The following is a 21,827-nucleotide window of genomic DNA, read 5'->3' as shown; positions in this document are numbered from 1 at the left end:
TAAATGTTAGTATCTGCCCTGATTCTTAAGTCAGGAAATGATAAATACTTTGTGAATAAATCTAAATACTGGGCGTAGAGGTGGAGTGTATGGCTCAATACTCACTGCAGCGAACCCACACAGTCACTGAAATATCAACTCATAAGAAATATATTCAGTAAATCTTGAGATTCAACTTGCACACATTTTTTAAGCCTTCTTGTTTTACCGAGGCCAAATTATGAAGTTCCTCACAAGTGCTTCCTTTTAAAATCAAACTTTATTGTTTCATAAAGATCTCAGACAAATCATGAGTTAAAAGACAGTGATCAGACCAAAAGAGTTGAGACTTCGCAGGAAAGAACACATAAATATCAAGGAGGGAAAGAAAGGGCTGACTTTAGAGAGGTCGGAGGCTTATTTACAGAAACAGTCCACATCAGTAAACGCACTGTGGGGCTTTAGATAAGAGCTAATACACCACAGAGTCCAGCTAGCAGCGGTACAGCAGTAGGCTTGTATTCAAACACAGCACAGAGCTCTGCTTTGATTCCAGTTTTAAGCGCTAGTTTTAAATACTAAAGCAGAAATAGAAAAAAAAAAAAAAACTTCACCTGTTCTTATGTAACAAACCCAACTGTAGAGTCTGAGGTTAAAATGATGCAGTAATGCTACATGAACTGCTCAGTAGTCCCGGGAGAGGGAATGATTTAAAAGCATTACTGACATCTTAAAATGAAGCACACTTTGACGAAGAAACCAAAAAAGGGAAGAGTTCAGCTGTGCGTTGGTGGCGGGGTGGTGTGTGTGTGTGTGTGTGTGTGTGTGTGTCTGAGCGTTTCAGTGAAGCCGATCACCTGCATGTGCTGGCTTCATGCACTGCCTTTGAATTCATGAAGAAAAACAATTCTATAAGTGGGTGATGACATTTAATGTCAAAAAAACAAAAAAGAGTGAGGGAGAATTTAAACGCATCCAATATGTGAAAACAAAAACAAAGTGCGTCTTCCTCTGTGGCAGAGACCAAGGAACCAGGAGGCGCCTGAAAAACTTTTAGCTCTCTTTTCTTCAAACTTCCTTCCTTCCTTCTTCTTCTTGTCGTTTCATCTTTCAGAGATTTCCACACGTCCGTCTACTCGGTCTTCTTCTCCTTCTGTTTGAGCAGTTTGTTGATCTCCCTCTTGGCCATGCCGGCGTACTTGCTGATGATGCCGTTCTGGTTCAGGCCGGGCAGCAGCAGCAGGAAGCTCACTGCGGAACAAAAAGAGGCCACAAGTTTGAATTATTCAATCTCACCATAATAATGTACATTTTGTACTGAATGATTTTATGGGTTATAAAACATGTACCCAGCTGGAATTAATGGATTTGAATAGAATAAAGCTAAACCCTTAACCTTTCTACTTCAGCACTAACTAAAATCTTTTAACAGCCTGTTCTGTCCCCCAAAGTCTCCATTGTTCAACCTTTGAGTTATTGCTTATGGTACTGAGTTTTTAAATCCTCCATCAGAGTAGCTTTAAAAATCAGTTCATGAAGTATTTCCAAATTATACAGAAGAGCCAAAAGTCCAAAGAACACTTGAATGCTTGTAACATACACTTTTACTGTTGGTGAAGATGCTGCGAGCCCTGAAGATCTGCCTTTCATAGAAACTTGAGTTCTTGTGTCAGACGTGTGGAGCTCAGGACATGAAACGCTTGACGGGTTATTATGAAAGCATTACAGCCGGGCAAGTGAAGAAATCTACTATATTCACACACTCCCTTGATTTCTTATCAACAAAAACATTCCAACAGCACAGAGACAAACAGGAAGGGAGTGGAAGACGTCCACATTTCCGTCACTAAACTCGTTCCCTTGAAGAACATTCATTCATGTGCAGATCTGTTTAGAGAAGTCGTGTAAAATGATCAGAAAGCTTTTCAGCACGTAAAGGCGACAGACCGGTTCACTTGACCTCAGAGACTCTCACCTGTATGATCAGTGAAGTGGAGCGGGAGGATCCGGGCTGTTAGTTAAAACCTTTCTAAGACATGAAGCAGCTAGCTTTTGAAGCAGCTAGCACACCAAGGGGAAGCTAAAGCTGAGATTAAATGAAGAGAACGCTTTGTTGCGTCGGAGTCACGCACCCTCTGAAGTCATCTGCACATCAGGGTTCACTGAAAGCTCGACATAGCTCAGCTTTTACAACTGCTGGTCGGCTCCTACGCAGCAGGAAAACCTGCTGACTCGACGGCTGTCACTCTGCCCGAGGCTCGTCTGTTCAGCTCTAAGGCTGACAGCGCTGCTCGTCTTCTGCTCACAGGAACAGCTTAAAAAACAAACATTTTATGGTTTCCCACAGTGTTCTGCTTCCTTTGGTCATAACTCCCAGTGAAGGGTTCAACAACTTCCCCCTTCATGTGTCATTAGTAACGCTGAGAATACTCGAGCTGATTTATTCTCGTTGATAGAACAGTCGTCTCAGAGATCTCTGTATTGATCTACATTACTGCTGCACTTCTGACTCACAGTACCAGGAAGCCTGGTGATGACAGAGCAGGCTCATGTACTGGAAGCTGGGGGGGGGGGGTTACAAGATACTAAACTGAGCAGCCTCTGAATTGAAAGGAAAAAAAAAAACAAAAAAAAACCAGCAGATGCAAAACCCATGACAAGCTGCACCATTTGACACAGAAGGCGATCACTTCCTGTTTCTGTTGAGTCGTGTGAAGTTCACCACAGCAGCCAAACTGAGTTCATAAACAGACCCGTACAGACGTGTAGCCGAAGAACCGGATCCTGATCAAACAAGTCGCTCCCAGCTCAAGGATTGGACATCTCTGACTGAGGTGTTTAGTGGAAACCATTCAGAAAGGGATTGTTTTAATATTGACCTTAATTCTCCTATTTACAATTTATCTGGTGGAATTTAGACTCTCGCACTTACGAGTCCGGTCAGTCCAACAGAGTACAGCACGAAAAACAAAATCCATTAATACTGACCAACACTGGCTGATAGTCATGGCTTTTAGTAGCAGAACCTTTGCTCTCATCCTCACAGCAGTTAAAGCATGTGTAGAGTCTAAAGAGGTTGGTGGGGGTCGGGAGGGATGAGGGCCCGGTGGTCCAGGTCCACCATCTTGTTTTGCACAGACTTATCTCATTACACCGCTTCCTGTTGCTAGGTTAACACTAAAGTTGTTTTACAACACTTCCTCCCTTTGTTGTGACTGTTTAGAAGAGTCTCTGTACGCTTCATATGTGAACATGTAGAGACACAGAAGAGGAGTCATGTCCTGACATTAGGGCGACACCTGAAACGTTTGAGGGAGAAAAAAAACACAAATCCGGGTGCGTGAGAAACTGGGCTAAAGGTTTGTTCCTCCTCCCACATTGCTGATCAACCATTTCCAAGACTAGCTCTGTGAGTGGAGCATTGTTAGTGTAGAAAACAAAAACAAAAAAAGCCAAAGTGGACACGGTGCCTAAATGACCAACACAGAAGGATTTTGAGAAACGAGTTGTAAAAACACTAAAATGACCGTCGTCGTGTACTCACCGATCAAGTAGGTGAGGAACAAGTTGTGCACCTGCTGTCCGATCCAGGCCACCGCCAGCAAGCTGCTGATCACTGAGGCAAAGTACTGAAAGAGGGAGATCACATTCAACCACATGCTACTCAGACTGAGAATAAGGAAATGACAATACACAAGTCTTTCCCTCAGATTTACTTCAACATAACTTATTACTATCAACAACACTTACTAAAGGAACCAACAGAGCTGCAAGAATGAATTCAAGAATGTGATGAGAAGGGATAGTTTGTTTTTTCTAAAGTGACATAGTGTGAACAATCAGAACAGAAACTAGGGAGACGTTTGCGCCACGTCATTTAGCTAACGAACAGAAAATCTAAAAAAAAACAACTGTAATTGTACTATTGTATTTGGAGAAAAAAAATCCACAGCTTTGCTTTTCAGCTCGTTAGCCACTTTGTCTTATCACTACAGCTGCACACATACCACCCCCCCCCCCCGGCCTGCAGCGCTCTGATGAGCTTTAAGGCCACAGTCACAACTTCAGTTGAGTTTTAGGAGCGGCCCTGACACACACTTTCTGTGGCTAACGTACTTCCTATTGACAAGAAGCTCATCCAACCCTCTTAAAATACCCACACATGACTTTAACAGAGTGTCTAACAGGGTTAGGGCTTGCTGTGTAAAAACAGGTTATCACTGCATGTAGCCCAGTTTGAGGGCTGCTAAGTGGAGCAGCAGAGCCAAATCCGCTGAGGATGTCTTTATCTTTAGCACAGAAAGCTTCCCTTTGTCAGAAACAGGCAGGACGGCTCCTTTTATTGCGCTGCAGAGATCGCCAGAGGATCGTGTCTGAGGTTAAAGCTGCGAGGATTACGTTTGGATGTTTTCTTTTACCATTTTTGGCTTCTCCTCCTTCAGGGCGCAGAGACGCTTCCACCAGCCCACACAGCGGCGCTGGGTCTTCACCAGGTTACCGCAGATCTCGTGGAATCGCTGCTGCTGCTCGGTGGTCCTGTGCACGACGAAACGTCAAGGGTTAAAAAAAAACAAAACACTGAACTTCCTGCATCCTGGCATTTGTGTTCCCTAATAACAGGAGGCAGAAGATTTTTAATAACCAATCTCTTTGACAAAGCTCACTGAACTACCAAAAGAGACTCCAACAGAGCAATCCGATTGGATCCGTGAGCGACCATTCCCAGCATGCATCACTCCACAACAATCTCACGATCAAATTCATTTCTTTAAATAAAGTGAAGGATCGTAGCTGTTCCGTGGTAACCATGGATACAAAGAATAGAAGGTTTGGGTTGCTTGGAAGTAATCTCACACTTCAGGTCGAGACGTCTTTGCTGTGATCCGAGTCGACACTTGGCCTGCGGCCTCGTGCCTACGGCCAAAAATCACAGCAGCGCTCATATTCAGCGCGTCGCTCCCTCTCGTGTGCCATTACTGAAGTCGACGCATGTTGAACGAGGCCGCGTCGATGCAGTGGTAGAACAAGAACTCCTTTGTTGTGACGGGTAAAAGATCCGTGTCTTGTCTCTTTGAAGACAATAAATAGGATCCCTGTTCAACAGAAGCTTCTTTTTTTTTTTAATAGAGCTCTTTATAATTATCAAACATTTAGTGACGTGCGCTCGTCATCAGGGATTCAGTTTCAGCCATTAGCACTTCGATTTAATTCCAAGTTTTACCTGTAAATTACACAGAACACAAAATACATGACATCATTTCAAATGTGCTCATGTGTTGGTTTTCTTGCCCCTCTTACTGTGAACCCATTATTTCTGGTGTTTGGGCTTCTTTACAGGAGAAGTTGGGCCCTGTGGAACTGATGGCTTTGACCATTTCACCAAACAAACAGGCTGGCTGTAGCAAAGAAACCAGGAGAAACTGCTCCGTCAGGTTTGAAAGACTAGAGGGACACAGAACTGGCAGTGTCATGGAAGTTGACTGGAGGAGAGCAGCTGAGAGACGTGGCCTTCACGTTCTGCTGAGCCATCCTTTCCTATTTCTGTCCTCGTCAGAGAGCCAAACGCGGACCGTGACTCGACGTCGGTCGCCCTCTTTAACCGGCCGTCAAGAGACTCTCTCTCACTGCGTCCGTCTCTTCTGCAGGCTCGGCGAGTGAGCAGCAGCACAAGCTCAAAAGAGTCGTGGGTCAGACGATGCACTTTACTGGCCGACTGAACAACAAGCTGCCTCGCAAACCGCAGCGTGCATTAGTAAACGCCAGGGTTAATGTCAACCGCAGACCGAAGGGGGCTCTGCAGCGGCTCACACTACTGAATGCAAAGTGTGACCTGGTTTGTTACCCTATCCTGCTCTCACAGCACAGTCAGCTGCTTGTTTGGAATGTACTATATAATGTCAGGGCTCTGTGGTGTTGTAGGATGTGCTAGACAGGATTTACTTGTCGGCTCATCTTCCCCTTTACCTCAAAGTTACTGAAATGGCTCAACTGAGGCTTCATGTCCAAGTTCATCTCACTGTTTCTGCCAGGTATTTAAAAAGGGACCAAGCAGGTACATCATCTTATCAGACCTGAGAATATTTCTGATATTGATAATTTTCTCTATTTATTTTTGAAACCATTTATCCCTGTGGGGCAATTAGTGCACCAAGCAGTAGCAGACCACAGGAGCAAAGACCCTCATACACCAGCTACTCGCAAGGAGTTGGGCATCGAACCCTCGACCTTCTGGTTTGAGAGACGACGACTCCTCTACCCACTGAGCCACAGCCGCCCCAAGTATCAATTTTTTGTAACTCATGAACCCTTAACAAAAATCAACTGAACATGTAAATGGACACGTTTGTGTGGTCTACGGGAAAACAAATTTAATTCCACTCCCATCAATGTGACTTTAATCGTCATCTCTCACCACTTATTGGCGCCAAAGACCCTGGGGGCTAGAGTGGGCACAAGGTAGTCAGCCAGGCAGAGCAGCATGATGGTGCAGGAGACTCCGGTCAGCACAGATGGGTCCAAATAGTAAATCATCCTGTACGAGAAAAACACGGTCAGACAATCAAACCACATGCACATCAACACCTACAGCATGTTGTTTCAACCACGCAGCAAAGAGGTGGGTTTCCCTTTCTGCAGCTGTGACACTTTACTACTGTCTGCCAAGACAAAAGGTCCAGAACAAAGGGTGCATGCAGGAGATTAAACAGAAGGGTGTGGACATTTAGGAATATACAAAGGGAATGTTTTGTCTTGAGTTAGTCGAGGTCGTTCAAAGATTTTAACAACTTCAGCGTCAAACAATTTCCTTCTTCAGATGGGAGTGCCACGAAAATTCAGTACGAGTGCACAGACCGCTGGAATCATGTTTCCCCTCTGCAGATAACTGGTTTTCTTTTCAATTGATTTTAGACGCATGTAATACCACTTTGTTAGGTTAGATACAGTTCCGCTTTATCTTGTTACAGCTATTGATGGAAGGAAGGAAATGTGTGCTATGCCAGGTATGGCCAAGCTCATGACGAAGCTCAGTCAACTGTACTTACAAGAACAGCAAGCTGGTTGCAACCATCATGGCTCCAGGGAACCAGGGCTGCTCCCAGCGCAGGACTCGATCTCCAGCCAGGATCACTTCACCCCAGCCTTGCAGCTGCTCCTCCAGCTGGGCCGTTTCCTGAGCCTGAAACAGACGATTACAGCCACATTTAGTGAGATATTATCAATACATTTATACTTGACAGTTTGTCATCGGAGCACATTTTCGGAGAGCGACCCGAATTTTTCTCCCCCTCAGAAATCAATAAAAGTGGACCTTGGGAGTGAATGCTAAGTATTTCACAATCATGTCTCCCTGACACATTTAGGGTTGCTCCGGGTTTTAAAGGGTTGCCAGTTCTGGTGGTAGACATCAAATTTAACCTAATTAAATTCTTAACCTTGATCTTTTAGCACCTATGCGGTACATTTACCTGACACACGCGGTTAGCAAACTAACATCCTCTGCTCGCAGCCAAGGAATGCATTTAGAGTTTAAAACCAAAAGATGTGCACATTTTAAGTCCAGGGTGTGTTCGCTTTTAACGATAACAGTGCTTTCCATTATTGATGTGACTGTGCAGTATGCAGCTCGTCTCCAAATTTCATCAGATATCGTCGAGTAAAACGTGTTACAACATGAGTTCAATGCTTTGATGGTTACTTAAGTAAACGGGTAAACGTTAGCATTAGCACCAACTGGCAAGGTTACGAAGAGAAACGTCTCTGCTAAATTTGAAAGGGTAAAGCATATGTATGACATGAGCTAGCCAGCCAGCTAAGTTGCTAACTAGCCAGCTAGCTGACGTTAAGCGCAGTTGCCTTCGCAGTTTAGCTGCTGCGGTTTGAAAAACAGACAGAGAAGCTATTAAAGCGATATGACTGCTTGACGGTACAAAGTAGATGCTTAGTGAAAAATATAGTTAAACGGAGGCAATTCTTGGCAGCTTGGAGATAAGCGACGACAGGTTACGATAACGTTACAGTTACAAACACACCCACGACGGAAAAAACGATTTGAATTCACGAGGTGTAAAGACTAAAAGGTTATTACTTACAAGCAAATTAGCGCTTTTGTTGTCACCGTCAGCCATCTTTTACTTTTATCAGCGTTAGTTATCTCGTAAATTAGGAAGAATTTGTGTAGAGAAACGACCCGCAGAGATGCAGACACTCACGCCTCCTCTGCTGGTTTGGCTGACACTAACCGTTGCATTGTGAAAGGTTGTCTTTAAATATCAAAATCGGCCAATGGCATTCTGGGAAATGAAGTTTTGTGACAAACAAAACGGGAAGATTAAGCTCAAATCACTTTGATCTGATTTCCGAATAAACTGCATAATGATTACAAATACAATACATACTCGTATAAAACCCATGCAAAAGACTTGTAGTACTGATAGGATACGTTTATACTTGTGCAATATTTATATTTTTACATTCCTTCTATAGTTTACATTCCGTACTGGGCAATGTTTCTATTTGAAATTTCTGCTCTATCCATTTAGATTTATTATGCTGCGACCTGTAAACAAGTCCTATCATTCATAGCCTACCTTACATGACTTTTTTAAAATATTCTTTTGTTGTTTTTCTTTTTAGCTATGTCCACTTTAAGGTGAAGTCTAATAATTTCGTTGTACAATTGTATATTGACAATAAAGGCATTATATTCTATATAATTAAAAAAAAAAACTATTCTTTGAACAATATTTGCTGATTGGGCAATTAGGCCTGCAAACATGCGGAAGTTTGATTGTTTTTAGAAAAGCAATTTGTCACATTCTTAGTAAAATAAAAGCATGATTAATGTTAAGTAATTGTTTTTTGTAACTCTCTGTTTTGATTGTAAAATACAATATTTTAACTACAATTTAGGAAGCCTACTTATTTTCCTCAATGGACTCAAAATGGGTAACAAAACTTTTGCATTCTGAGTGACAGTGAGGCTTGAATTTAGACGAACAGGGCTAATGGTGCAATAGAAAGGGGTAGGCCTAATTCCAATGTATGCTTGTGTTTGTCAATAAACAGTAGATTAGGGCACCACCAGCTGGTGGAAGTCTTTACATGTTTTGAGAAAAGCGGGCAGTAGTTAATCACCTGCTGGCAACTTCTCAGTGTTTTCAATCTCATTACAACCTACACAGATACTTACAGAGACCTGCATGTTATTACCTGAGACCGCAAGGTGTCTAAAGGTGATGGCATTTGAAGCCCTCACCTGCAGGTTAGGGAGAGTTTAGAGGTCAGACAGAAGACTAGTTTTCTCTAACACTATACTTTATGTGTTCTGATGATGTTTGACTATGTTACGCTTGGCTGGTTTGGATGACGACTCTGGCATCCCTGCAGAAGATTGAAAGTCTTTAGAACACTAAGTTGACATCAGTCAGTTCATGTCATCAAACTTTTTCTCTAATTTCTCTCAGTCTAGTGCTGTTTTGTTTGTATTATCCCGTGGCTGTATTTCACAAAGACACAGAAATCCATGCATGTTATTTCTGAAAATTCTCTCCTCGTCTTAAACACGTTTGTAGGATGCAACCTTTTTATACATTTATACATACATTTTATACATACGTTTACAGTGATTGAGTAGAATCATGTATTGAACTTTAAAGAGTTTTAAAGAACTCTTAAAGCTGGTTATGAAACAATCATTGATGCCTCTTTTTGACCCTCATAAGCAAACAAAACTAGCAACAAAACATTTGACATGACCGGCACCCTGTTTTTTTTTTCATTCTTACATTTTTTGTCTAAAAAAAAAAAGGAAAATGTTAATACCTTTTTAAGAAGAGGGGATTTACCTTTTGAAACTGACAATGAATACAATGTGTTTTTGTTTCGTTTGTGTTAATAAGTAATGGTGAGGATTAAATTTACTTTTTTTTGGTTATGATTGCTTAGATTTAGGATGACCATGTTATACTTAACCCTAAGGGGCCATCCATGTATTTAGGTCCAAGAAACCTGTGCAATATTGTTGTGTGAATTTTCTTTTTTGATTTTGTTAGTTGCAGTGAGGACTTATGTAAAACAACAAATCAAGAGATTATACAGCTATATATGGTTACAGTACTCATGTGACAACTACAGACAACTGCCGTTTCTTTTATCGTCCACAAGATGTCAGTATTCCCTTTGAAATGAGCTGCTCTCAGCCCCGCATGCAGCATACCTGGCACATTGTGAACATGGTTGTAGTCACGATATGTTTGGGCCTCATAAAAAATGAAAAGTGTCAAAAATATGAAAATCTAAATCTTAAAATCTATTGAATCTTAACAGCTCAATGTAAACAGTGGCAGTCAGAGTTGTTCTGGGTTAATGTTTTGAATAATTGCAAAGATGGATTGTTAATCATCTGTACGGCATTAGGTGATTTCCACAGATGATACAAACCTGAAGCTCTACACTGGACAGGACATCACTGGCGTTGTCAAGTGAGAACCTTCCTTCCCCGGTGTTTTGTCCAATTAGGCCGACGATTCCTTGGGAAGTTTGGACAGTTAGCTTCACAGACACATCCTCCCATTCCAACCCTCACTGCCCATCATACCGGCATGCAAAACCTCTGCATCTTACCTTCTTTACCACATGGCCATCACATAACCAAACTGCATTACCACTTTTGTACATCATGCAAGCTTCAGGTGGCGACAACACTGATACTGCATAGCCTACAACATGGCCCCTAATGGCCCACTCAACTAAAATGCAACTACTTCTGGTGCCAATATTACACATGATACTTAGATGAGATTATATAATGTTTACAAATGCAATGTTTTAAAATATGCAGTGCATTCCGTAGATTCCATGTTATTTTCTTTTGGGGCTTGTTAGGCATATCTGCTGAGTTTGTGGAGCCAGCTCATTTGAATGCAATATAGTGTAGCCCCCTTGTGATCTGGCACGAGGCCAGGCAGACAACTGATTTACATAAAACTTTAATTTCCATAAACTTATCAGATGCTTCCAGCACAAAAATTAATTGCATTTCCCTGTGTTGTTTTGTTTCTTGGTGTGGAAAAGCTTGTGCCATGATGCTGCTTGTACTGACACGATGCAAAGTCTGATGGGTCGACTTTTCAGAGGAGTCGACTGAACAGGAACAGGACACACTGCTAGCATGTCAGAGCTGTAAGAGCCAGCACTTTTATGCAGATGAATTTAGGACTCTATTTTCACATTTGTGAAGTCATGTGGATTATATATCTCACTAAATATAAAGTGAAAGTTGTGGTGAGTGAACGCATCATTTGCACTTCCCTCTACAAGAGTCATCCATGATGAAATCTCAGGAAAGAAGACATTATTAATTTGTCTTCCAGCATTACTGACAATCAGAAATTACATTTCTAACATTATTCAGGGAAACTGAGCCCTGCAGATATCGCCACTAATCAGTCATTGTGAATGGTGTCCAGGTTAATGGGCTGCAGGCTCTTCACCCACTCTGCCATTCATGTGACGATTTCTGAGTGACGGGAGCATTGATTAGCATCCACCTGTGGGATTTGATTGGTTGGTATAAGAATTGTATGTCTGAGTGAGTGTGTGGGACGACATAAACATAAATTAATCCCGACTGTTTCCTGTCAAATAAATTCAGTAAAACAACATCTTTTTTGTCTTTTATTGTGTTAAAGCTGTCAAACTGATTACAGCCTGCAACACTTCTGTTGATTACAAAAAGAGGTAAAGCGGATACAGCTGTCAGTGATCAAAACCAGGACGCTATTGGACAAACTGCATTAAAGAAGTATTTAAGCATCATGAGCTTAAGAACACGCAGAAACACTCTTCCTATCCACATAAAATCTTCTCAGTCGACATTTACAGACCACATTTCGATCACATTTGATTCAAGTTGAACTTTACACCCCTTATTTATTTTATTCTTGCTGCTACCTCGCAGGAGATACACAATGCTGTGTTTCAGAGACTCTGCTTTACCTTCAAAACCTGATAATCCTTCTTTTTGAGTCATTTTGTGCTGACTTTGGTTTTTGTGAAGTGCTTTTGTTGACTTTTTTGTATTGTGTGCTTCCACTTTAATTACTCACATTTCAAATCAAATCCCCCATAGAAGTAATCTCAGATGTATAGATGCAGATATGAACACTTAGTCCTTTACTGTGAATATGCCCAAGATTATTAATTCTTCCAGAACTACCAGACATAGGCTTGGGGATAGTCAACGTGAGGCCGACTTTGGGTGTATTCCTTATTCTGTATTTACATCTCATAAATGACATAGCTAGTGAAGTTGTACTTTTCAAAAAATAATGACTCACGCACCACTTCCCCTTGTCAGCATACTGCTTTTGAATAAACTTGAAAGAACCGGCCACAGGGAGCATTTCTCAGATGCCAAGGTTGAGAGATAATAGCACCTAAAATACTAAGGATCAGAACCAACCTTTGTGTTTTCAGTCCTCCTTTTTAATCCTGCATGTGAATGGCTCTATTACCCGATTTGGTCTAAGCATGGTAAGAATAGGATTTTAAAGTCTTGCGTTGTGGTGGAGATCCTCATTAAAACCTAAGCTTGTGTTTCATTTGCTTCCTCCTGACAATCCTGACCTTCCCTCTAATTAAAAATGAGAGCTGTGGATTAGTGTGCACTAAATTATTTTAAGGAGACCCGACACACTAGAGGAGAAACTTTGTGGGGATGTATTTTGTGCAGCTTGAATCATGGCTTGTGTTACACTGTTACAATGTGTGCAACCTGAAAAACAGTAAGTCTTCAACGTCGCTGAGTTGTGGACCTGTCTGTTGAACTAATCTCATATCGGCTGGGCTGAAATTCATTTTCCGACTTGATGTAGTACTGGGCCTGATTAATATGTCCGCAAACAAATAGATACAGTCATGTCTGTTTATCTCTGACGCTTCATACAAATTCTCATATCTCTTTCATTGATTTTCTCTGCATCAAGAGAGACCCTCAATCCAGCTTCAATTTAGGCCAATTTTCTGAGAGCTGCCCTCATTTGCAAAAAACTGTCAAAGGCTCGGCTTAAGTCCCATGTTGTTTTCATCGGTTTAAGAACATCACACTAGCTTTCATTTCTCTTGTGTTTGGTAGAATTGACACTTCCATTCCTCTCACTCTAAATTGGCCATAAACCGTGCAGGTCAGTTTGACTGCTGTCCCTATCCGTTACCGTCCGAACTCGTTTATCCTTGCCTTTTTTGAACAAAATCCCCAAATGTGTTACTAGATGAGCATTTCTGGTAAACTTGCAAGGTTCTTACTTAAAGCCATCATCGAAAAAAATCTTTAAAAAACACAGTGTTACTGTCCAAGCGTTTTTGAGCTGGTCATGACAGTCCTAGGCAGATGCCAAAAACTCTATTTTAACGCTATCTGCCGAAAAACTCTGAAATTTTTCTTTTGAAAAACATCGCACAAGCATTTTAAGGATCAAATATTTTTGGGATCAAACTTCCTTTTGAGCTCAGGGCATTTGATGGTTCCTAATCTTAAAAACACTTCATCTAAAATATGGACTTCTACTAACCTGAGTGTTATGAATCCTGATACCAGCCACCAAGACTGTGTTTGGTCTATGTCTCTTACTGTTTTTTTCAGATTCATGCAGCACAGCAGAGAACAAGAGCAGATGAAACACAGCCAAACTGTCATGTGGAAAATGTTTTCTGGCACCGGTGTCTACTTCTCTGTTTTGAATCTCTCACATTATGAGGTAGTTACTGTAAGCCAGGCCCATAAGCGATCCCTAGATGCATGCTGGCACAACACCACTCAGTCTGTTTGTAGCCTCTGAGTCTTCTTGCCATGTTTAAACTACCTGCTTGACTGCACTGTTTAATTTAAAATAAACTGTTTTCATCATAAAGGAACAACTCTATTCTCAGGAGACGGTGGGTTCATTATCATTTTGCATCTGATTGTAGAACATTAAAGCTGGTAGAGGAGACAGAGCTGGCAGACTGGTCCAAACTGGCACACAATGTGGCTGTAAATATGCAAGACTCATTCTAAAACCTGAAAGCATCCAATGCAAGGATGCTATGAAGTCAGGGATTTAGATACGGTAAAATGTGCAATTGACGATGCACCTGATTAGACTAAGTGCATGTAAGGTTTGATGAATGTTAATTTCAAAGATCACATATTAACAACTAATTATATGCCGAATTAGAAGATTAATATATCTGTTATATCTGAATGTTAATTCAAATACAGTTATTTTCCAGGTTGGTTTAGTTTAGTCTTAAACAGCTGTAGATCATTTACAGTTAGCGCTGGTTGACTACTCTTCAAAGTGTAGAAATAATCTTCTCGCTAAGCTAAAATGGGCTAAGCTAACCCACTGCTGTGTGTTTAGGCTACTCTAAGAAAAGACAACGTGTGCTCTAATGTTGAACCATTATTTTTTGTGACCTGTTGAACCCGCTAATGTCCCACAACTATTACTAACCGTCTGTGTGACAGTTTAACACAAACTGCAGGGACAAGTTTGTGCTGGATTCATGTAGAAAATGTTTTGGACCGTCCTGTCGGGCAGTTTGGGAAAATAGCTCTGACAGGCAGCAGAGATGAGATATGGACCTTGACAGCTCTGCCTATTGTATGTGCCTGAGGGACAGTCGTCACCTGTCAGGGCCAAAATAACTTTCGGCTGCTGTTCTGGCTGCACTTGCCGTCTTTCAATTCTATTTTTTGGATATTGAAATGAACAATCTCCTCTGACACTGCAGTCAGACAGCCACAGAGAGCCACAGGAAAATGTGTCACAGTGATGAAGGCTCGTCTCCTCTCTGTCCGTCCTCTTGCTGGCTTCTGTGAAGGCATTGTAGTCGTAATTGCCTTCAAGACTGGCTTAGGCTCCGGACCAAGGATCTTTCAGCTGAGAGCTGTTAAGCCTATTACAGACTTGTTGCGTGAAGAAACACAATCCTATGAGGATGAAAGCTGTAACGTGTGAGAGCCAATTTGTGCCACTTGCTTTGTCATCACCACATCCCGCCATTGCTGAAACACAGTGTAACATTTGGAGTGTGGATCATTACAACCTCAATACTGAGACAGTTGACAATACAATAAATTTTAAGCAGAACAGATTTAAAAAATAAATACAAAATCAAAATCTACCGTTTATTGCAATGGTTCGATAAAGAAAAAACTAATAACCAGCGGGATGGAAATGTGACCTCTGTTAGCAGCTTCAATATAAGTGCATAAAATTCATGACATGAAACTGGAAAAGGTTCAACTGGTTTGTTTTGGGAACAGTCTTAGATACTTTGAAAAGTGTTTTTTTATTATGTACACTAAATGATGATGATCAGGAGTCTTCATTGACAGCCACTCTCGCTGTGAATATTGTATAACAGAGACATTGATCAGACATTGGTCTCTTGTCACACTTGCTCAGAATATGAATTGCCTGCCTTAACTCCACCTCTTTACTGTTTCTAGATTGACTAAATATAAGGTAGAGAATAAAATGCTGCTCTGTCTAACAGGATGATCACACGTCTTTCATTTCTTTAATTATGTTGAAAACTTCTGTCACACCTCAACGTGTGCCCTGTGCTCAAAAATCTCAGCCTTGCTGTGAGTTTTATGACTTCGCAGGAAGAAGTTGTTCGTACAATTTAGATATAGATAGACAGATAGAAACTTTATTAATCCATTGGGAAGGTTCCCCTCAGGGAAATTTAGAACTGGAGAGGCTACCGTCTCTCACAGCGCTCGCACGAGTTGATGGTTTTAATTATGCATGATTTTAGGAGGTGCTGCAGCGTCCTCAGCACCTCTACTCCCTGTGTCCCTGAAAAAACAATAAAAATGTCATCATTACACTTGTCACTCTTCGAATCAATTATCAACACTATAGCAGCACAGCAGAGAATAACAACGAAAATGGGAACTTACCTGACAAAACAAGCCACGAAACAACCATTAATCCGTCGGCTTTGGCCAAATCGAAGACAGTAACTTTTGTGATGTGTACAAAAAAACCTGCTGAAGGCGTCCGAAATGACTTGGATGCTGTCGGGCCTCTTGTTCTCTCCCTCTTTTTTTTTTTTTTCCAAATGTGATTTAAAAATGCATGAAAATGGGCAACAAAATATTTATTTTAATTTGAATGCAAAATAAAAAAAATGCACAACAAATGTTGGAGATGTAGATAGCACTAATCCAAGAAGAACTATCTATCCAACATGATCATATTCTTGGATAGATATTGTCTTCCTCGAAGACAATACTTGACAATGTTTTGTTTTGTGACTGGGCTAACTTCTTGCTAACCAGAGTTATAACACCAGCTGATAATACATCAAAAGCCCTACTGACAACAGACTACCCAAGGTCCAGCCACTATGCTCTCCCCTTAAAGTGAGATTTATTTATTTTTTTACAAATATATGTCACAGAATAATCCAGGGAATGTCCGAGCAGCCAAAAACATGTTGAATCTCAAGCACACATAAAAACAGCAGGAGATGTAACATGACTCAGGGAGCACATAAAAAAACTGAACACAAAGGCCTGACGACTGCTCTGCTACAAAATCTGCTCGGGAATATTTTTGGACCGTTACCTGCTGGCAGAAACTTGACAGAACTCCAAACCCCAGGCAGCCTCTTTAATGACTGACAAATTTCTCGGTGTTATTTGATTGTCAGTGAGTGAACGATATCTTTCTCACGACTATCCGAGATCTAAGAACTACCTGTTATTAAAAGCCAGATAAACACTGAACAACATGTCTGGTAAAAGAACCAATAATGATCTGTTTATGTCTATTTATGGTTAAATGTTCAGATCAGAGAGTGCAGTACTTTAAACCATCAGCAAGGGTCTGAAATGCATTAAACAGGGTGACCTGGGGTCTCATTTATAACCATTGCATATGCACAAAACGGGCCCTAAAACTGGTGTATGCCCCTTCCCCACGCAAAGTCTGTAATCTATAGAAACAAACCTGACAATAAAATGTGCACACATTTACATAAACTCTGACCCGTCCCCTTATTTTGAAATAATTAAAAAAAAAATCTGACATTGTACATTTTATTGGCCATCATACCTTATCCCGATGTCCTATATTTCTTCCCTAAACACCTAAAGGCGCTTGCATTTTTAGATTCTGATGACATCACAATGTATTTTTGAATTGGCAAACAGGAGAGATCCTACTTTAAGATCTTTCCTTGCCTGCTATACCTGGCTTCCTCTTCTTGCAGCTAAACAGACATTGATGTGTGCGTGTGTTTGTGTATGCGTGTGTGTGTGTGTGTGTACGTCACAGTCACCATATGTCGAGGAATTGCTTTTGTGTGTATGGTTGGACCGATGTCATACGATGAAACAAGGATCCCTGCAGAGTTTTACATCTGTTGTTCTTTCTCTTATTCCCCGTGTGCCGTCGGTTGTATTAAAGCAGAAGTATTGCGTTAGAAGTAGAAATGGCTGCACTCATCTATTATGCAAAAAGACGAGACGTGTTTTATGACTTTTGGCTTGCAAATGAGATAATGTTTTAAATATTTTAGAAGGCCAGGTACTGTAAACGTTTTCTCTTTAGATTTTAGATACTGCTTCCTAATGTTTTGTTTATTTGCAAGCAACATTTAAAAAGTTATCATTCAAGTCCAGTGTAGTTCCATCTGTTTGACTTGATCATTTTTGTGTAAGGATTTTTAAAACTTCTTTCTGAAACAACTCTTCTAAAATGTGCTGTTAATCTCTCTTTATCATATCATGTAATGTCCCACAGTCATATTAAGAGGTGTAGGAGGATACCCTAAAACTGAAACAATAAACTGTACTAAGCCGTTTTATGTACATGCATGAGAGAGAAAAGGGAGGGACTGGGAGTTAGGGCAGGATTACATGTTGACCTTAAACGTGTCCTTTCTCTTTGTAGAACTGATTGAGTTCTTCACAACCCTTGTAAAGTTTGACAACATATCATTAAAATGACAATGGTGCTTTGGGTCAAGCACTGAGGTCTCTTTATTGTATCATGGCGGCCACATATCCTGTATATTGTCTAGTAAAATGACTGCTGACATCATACAGTGTCATAACTTCATGTCACTTTGATCCACCACTTGATTCTGTGTGATCACAAAAATCACTGTGTCATCTGTAATCATGGCGTCAGCATGTCCGGATCAAACGCAGAGTGGATCAAAGGTTCCAGGCTGAGACGAGATTATTCAGGAGGGAAAGATGTGACTGAAGAATCTCAGGCCTTGAACCGGAGCCAAGGAAGTTAATGTCTGACACTAATTACAGCGACAAAGGAAGACAATATGATGTTAAAATCAAAGACAGTGTAAATAGTGGATGAGGGTCACCCTGATGCCCTTCATTGGTTTATTGACCGCCTTTTTGAAGCGTTCAGTTCGGCATGCTGGCCCCTGCCATGCTGCTGTTCTGGAGCCTGAAGTCACCACATTTTGACGAAATGTAAGCTCATCAACATTAAAACATTTCTTTGTTAAAATACAATATCTGGTTAAGTTCATATCTGTCATGTCATAAATTTGATCTAATTATGATTTAATTTTGCGCGAAGGTCCCTCATTTAACTGGACACGCCGAATAAGCCCGTTAATTGATGACTATGATCCTTTCATGATCCCTCCTTCCTGCGATCATTTAAGATGCTCTCGCCCCTCTTTCACCTTTCCCACTGCTATTACACATTTAGAAAGTAGCCATTAAATTTAAACCCCTCATATCGCCTATCAATTCAGTACTCATCGGCTGTGCAGCAATAAAAATTCACAACATGATCTGCCTTATTTGAGTACAGGATACGTGCAGAATTTAATTCCCTCACACTCCCTCAGGCTGCACCACTAAAACACGATTTCAGTTTGAATAGTTTTTTTTTTTTCCAGAGCACTGAGAGGTCTTGCCTTTTGCTGAAAGAAGCACCTCTACCATAACATTTCTCAATTATCTCTTGGTTGCACAGCAGTATTTTGTTTACCTGCCATGTTTGATAACCACGAGCCACATATTGCTGTGACAGTGAGTGTGTTCAGATCACTGCAGGCAGATATGAAAAAGTCACTTTCATAACGCTTGTTTATTGTTCGCTGGAACAGAGGATTTCTGCGGTACACGTGTCTTCTGCTCACTGAACCTTTTACTGTACAATGTACAGTGTACTTGCTGTCATGTCATGTTGTGCAGAGGAAGACATGCACAGTAGGATCTCTGGCTGTATGGTTCAAACACATCAAGGCACATGGCAGGAAAATAGAAATCCAATCGTTTCTTATGATTCCACTTGGCTTCTTTCTTTAAACAATTGCACTTGCAGATGGCTTCTACTTAAACGTGGACCAAATGTTGTTTTCATTTCACTTTGATGGGTCTCCAGCTTCACCCATCTAAATGTAATGTTGTAGTACTTGAAGTTGAACTTGGTCCTAAGATAGCGAGACTGATTTTTGAATGTCTCGGTCTCATCTTGGAATCTAAAGCATTTCTACTCGGTCTCAGACTGGGAGACGCCTGCCGCTCACAAGATATTGATTTTATTTTTGTTGTCTCTGTCTCACTCTGCCTTGGTCTTGGACTTGACTCAGTCTCGATTCTTAAATGTCTTGGTCTTGTCAAGGGCTCGGATTTCTCCAGTCTTGGGTATGTCTTGGTCTCGGTTCGTGTGGTCTTGACTACAACACTCTAAATCAATAAAAAGTCTTATTTTGTGTTGTATAGTGAACATTTTTTGTCCATGTGCTTTTTTACTGTATCTCTGCCATGTTCTTTTCTCCAATAAAACATTGAATAAAGGAAATGACATGTTTTGGGATCGCCTGAGCGAATGTGCCATCAGGTGTTACAGTTATAATTGATTCTTTCCTAACATAATAAAGCTCGACAATTGAACACAAGTTTATGGACAGTTTCAAAGCATTCAGTGTTCATTTTCTAACACTTTTAATGGAGAGTCATTTTAAATCAGCTGCCATTAAATCATAACTGGTCCCTACTGGTACTTAAGCGCAGGCAGAGTGAAAAAAGATGGTTATGTGGGGAACAGGGAACAATGACTTGGGCATTGAAGAGGAAATGGGATAAATATAAAAGTACTGCTGTAAAAAATGAGTTCTTACAAGGTGAAGTACTGGCACCCAAAATCACTTCACAGTTTTGATATGATACCAAAACGGCAGAGAGAAGTAAGGTCTTTGAGATAATCTTTTGAAACCGATAGAAGGTCATTGAAGAACATGTACTGTAAAATAGAGTCTGAAATGCCCAGCACCAGCATTACATTATGGATTCCTAAGAATAAAAAGTTTCCCCAAACATTCCTGTAAGTTATTACAGACCCTCTCTTAAGGGGGACTCACATTTCCACTGAAGTGCTGCTCATCCCGCCCCGTTCCCTGTACATTTTTGTTTAAAGAAGAGATGGAATAAAAACTGCAACACGTGAGAGTGCTAAAATACATGGAATACAATACAATAATTGCTGTATTCAATATGATCAATTTAATGTCCACGGAAAAGCTAACAGACTGTTAATTCTAGCAATAAAGACGCCCAACATGTAGGAAAGGTTAATGTACAGGATTATGATGAAGAAGAGGACTGTCTGATGAACTTGCCGTAATACTGAAATAAGTATTATGAGTCATCTATAAGTTATATACCATGGGCCTGGGCTAATATTAGCAACAACTGACAGGCAGCTGCTAGCTGGCAGTAATTATGATGTTTCTATAGTATTGTAATTTATTTGCCCATAAAGCTATTTTCCAAGTAAAAGATTCTTTTAATGCATTTAGCATTTGTTTGGTTCAATAATAATGCATAGTCTTGAACATGCATTTTACTGGTACTGATTCTCACAGCAAATTTAGACTCTCAATCGTACTCTATAATGAATGTTTTTCATCTCGCTCAGACTTCCTCTCTGGTCTGAACACTGAGTTAAGCCTCTGGACTTTGGGTTGAACTCTCAGAGACAAAGAGAGCAAAGGTGATTTATTAGCTGGACCAGGAGTTGCATTAGGCACAGTGATGGTGGTGGACTCTGTTATAATGAAGGTCATTGGGTTGTTGAAAGTTGTACAGGAGGTACAGAGAGCAATCGCCTCTTTGAGTGGCTTGCACTGTGGTCGACAAAATAGGTGGAGGCAGTAACATTGACCACCAAGACTTCAAGCCTTGCCTGTTAGATGCACTTTGAAATTGATTTGCTCTACTCCAGCTGTCAGTCAGAGCTTTCACGTAGACTATTTTTGATGCTTTTCATTTTCCAACCCTTGTGCCATTTATCTCTGTTTAGGTTGGGTTATTACTTGTTTGTTGAGTTAAACCCTTAGTTCAGCATTAGCGCTCTATTTCAATACTTTTGAAAACCGATTTTCTTTAGGCTTCTTAATCACAAGAGGAGCTGCAGTCAGTGCAGTTAATTTCAATGCAAGGTGTTGAGCCTCAGCCAAAAAAACAAACATTGAGTGTAAACCTGATGAGTTGTATTGACTTTCAGGTCTTTTCATGTTTCCTCGCATACTCTGCTCTCACACGGATCAATACCACTAACTAAGCAGAGAAAATAGCTGTAGCCAGGCTCTTACTCGAAATACATTCTCTAAACCGACTCAGATAATTGGTCCTGACATAATACACAGGAATGTCTTCATACAATGCAGGTATCATTAGAGGTGAGTAACGTGCAGCATGCTGGTAGTAGGAAGAAACATTGGACAGAGATAAAGAGCAGGGTTATTAAAGAAGCCCTGCTGCAGGAATGCAGCAGAGGATGACAGGATTTGACGAATGGATA

The 21,827-nt window shown here is 40.8% G+C and overlaps 1 protein-coding gene across 1 annotated transcript in view; it reads right to left on the bottom strand.

The window, feature by feature from the left end:
• Nucleotides 1-240: 240 nt before the first annotated feature.
• The window catches only part of arl6ip1 (ARL6 interacting reticulophagy regulator 1), a 147,178-nt gene continuing 125,591 nt past the window's right edge, over nucleotides 241-21,827 (bottom strand). Inside the window, exons 2-7 of the mRNA XM_079366122.1 lie at nucleotides 8,070-8,185; nucleotides 7,023-7,156; nucleotides 6,392-6,511; nucleotides 4,398-4,515; nucleotides 3,524-3,608; nucleotides 241-1,230 (exon numbers count right to left, since the gene is read on the bottom strand). Coding sequence (XP_079222248.1) covers nucleotides 1,112-1,230; nucleotides 3,524-3,608; nucleotides 4,398-4,515; nucleotides 6,392-6,511; nucleotides 7,023-7,156; nucleotides 8,070-8,105 — 612 coding nt within the window. The 5' untranslated portion in view covers nucleotides 8,106-8,185 and the 3' untranslated portion in view covers nucleotides 241-1,111. The remainder of the gene's footprint in view (nucleotides 1,231-3,523; nucleotides 3,609-4,397; nucleotides 4,516-6,391; nucleotides 6,512-7,022; nucleotides 7,157-8,069; nucleotides 8,186-21,827) is intronic.

The sequence above is a fragment of the Symphodus melops genome (genome assembly GCF_947650265.1).
Source record: "Symphodus melops genome assembly, chromosome: 17".
Taxonomy (NCBI): Eukaryota; Metazoa; Chordata; class Actinopteri; order Labriformes; family Labridae; genus Symphodus; species Symphodus melops.
This window is presented reverse-complemented; position numbering and strand designations above follow the sequence as displayed.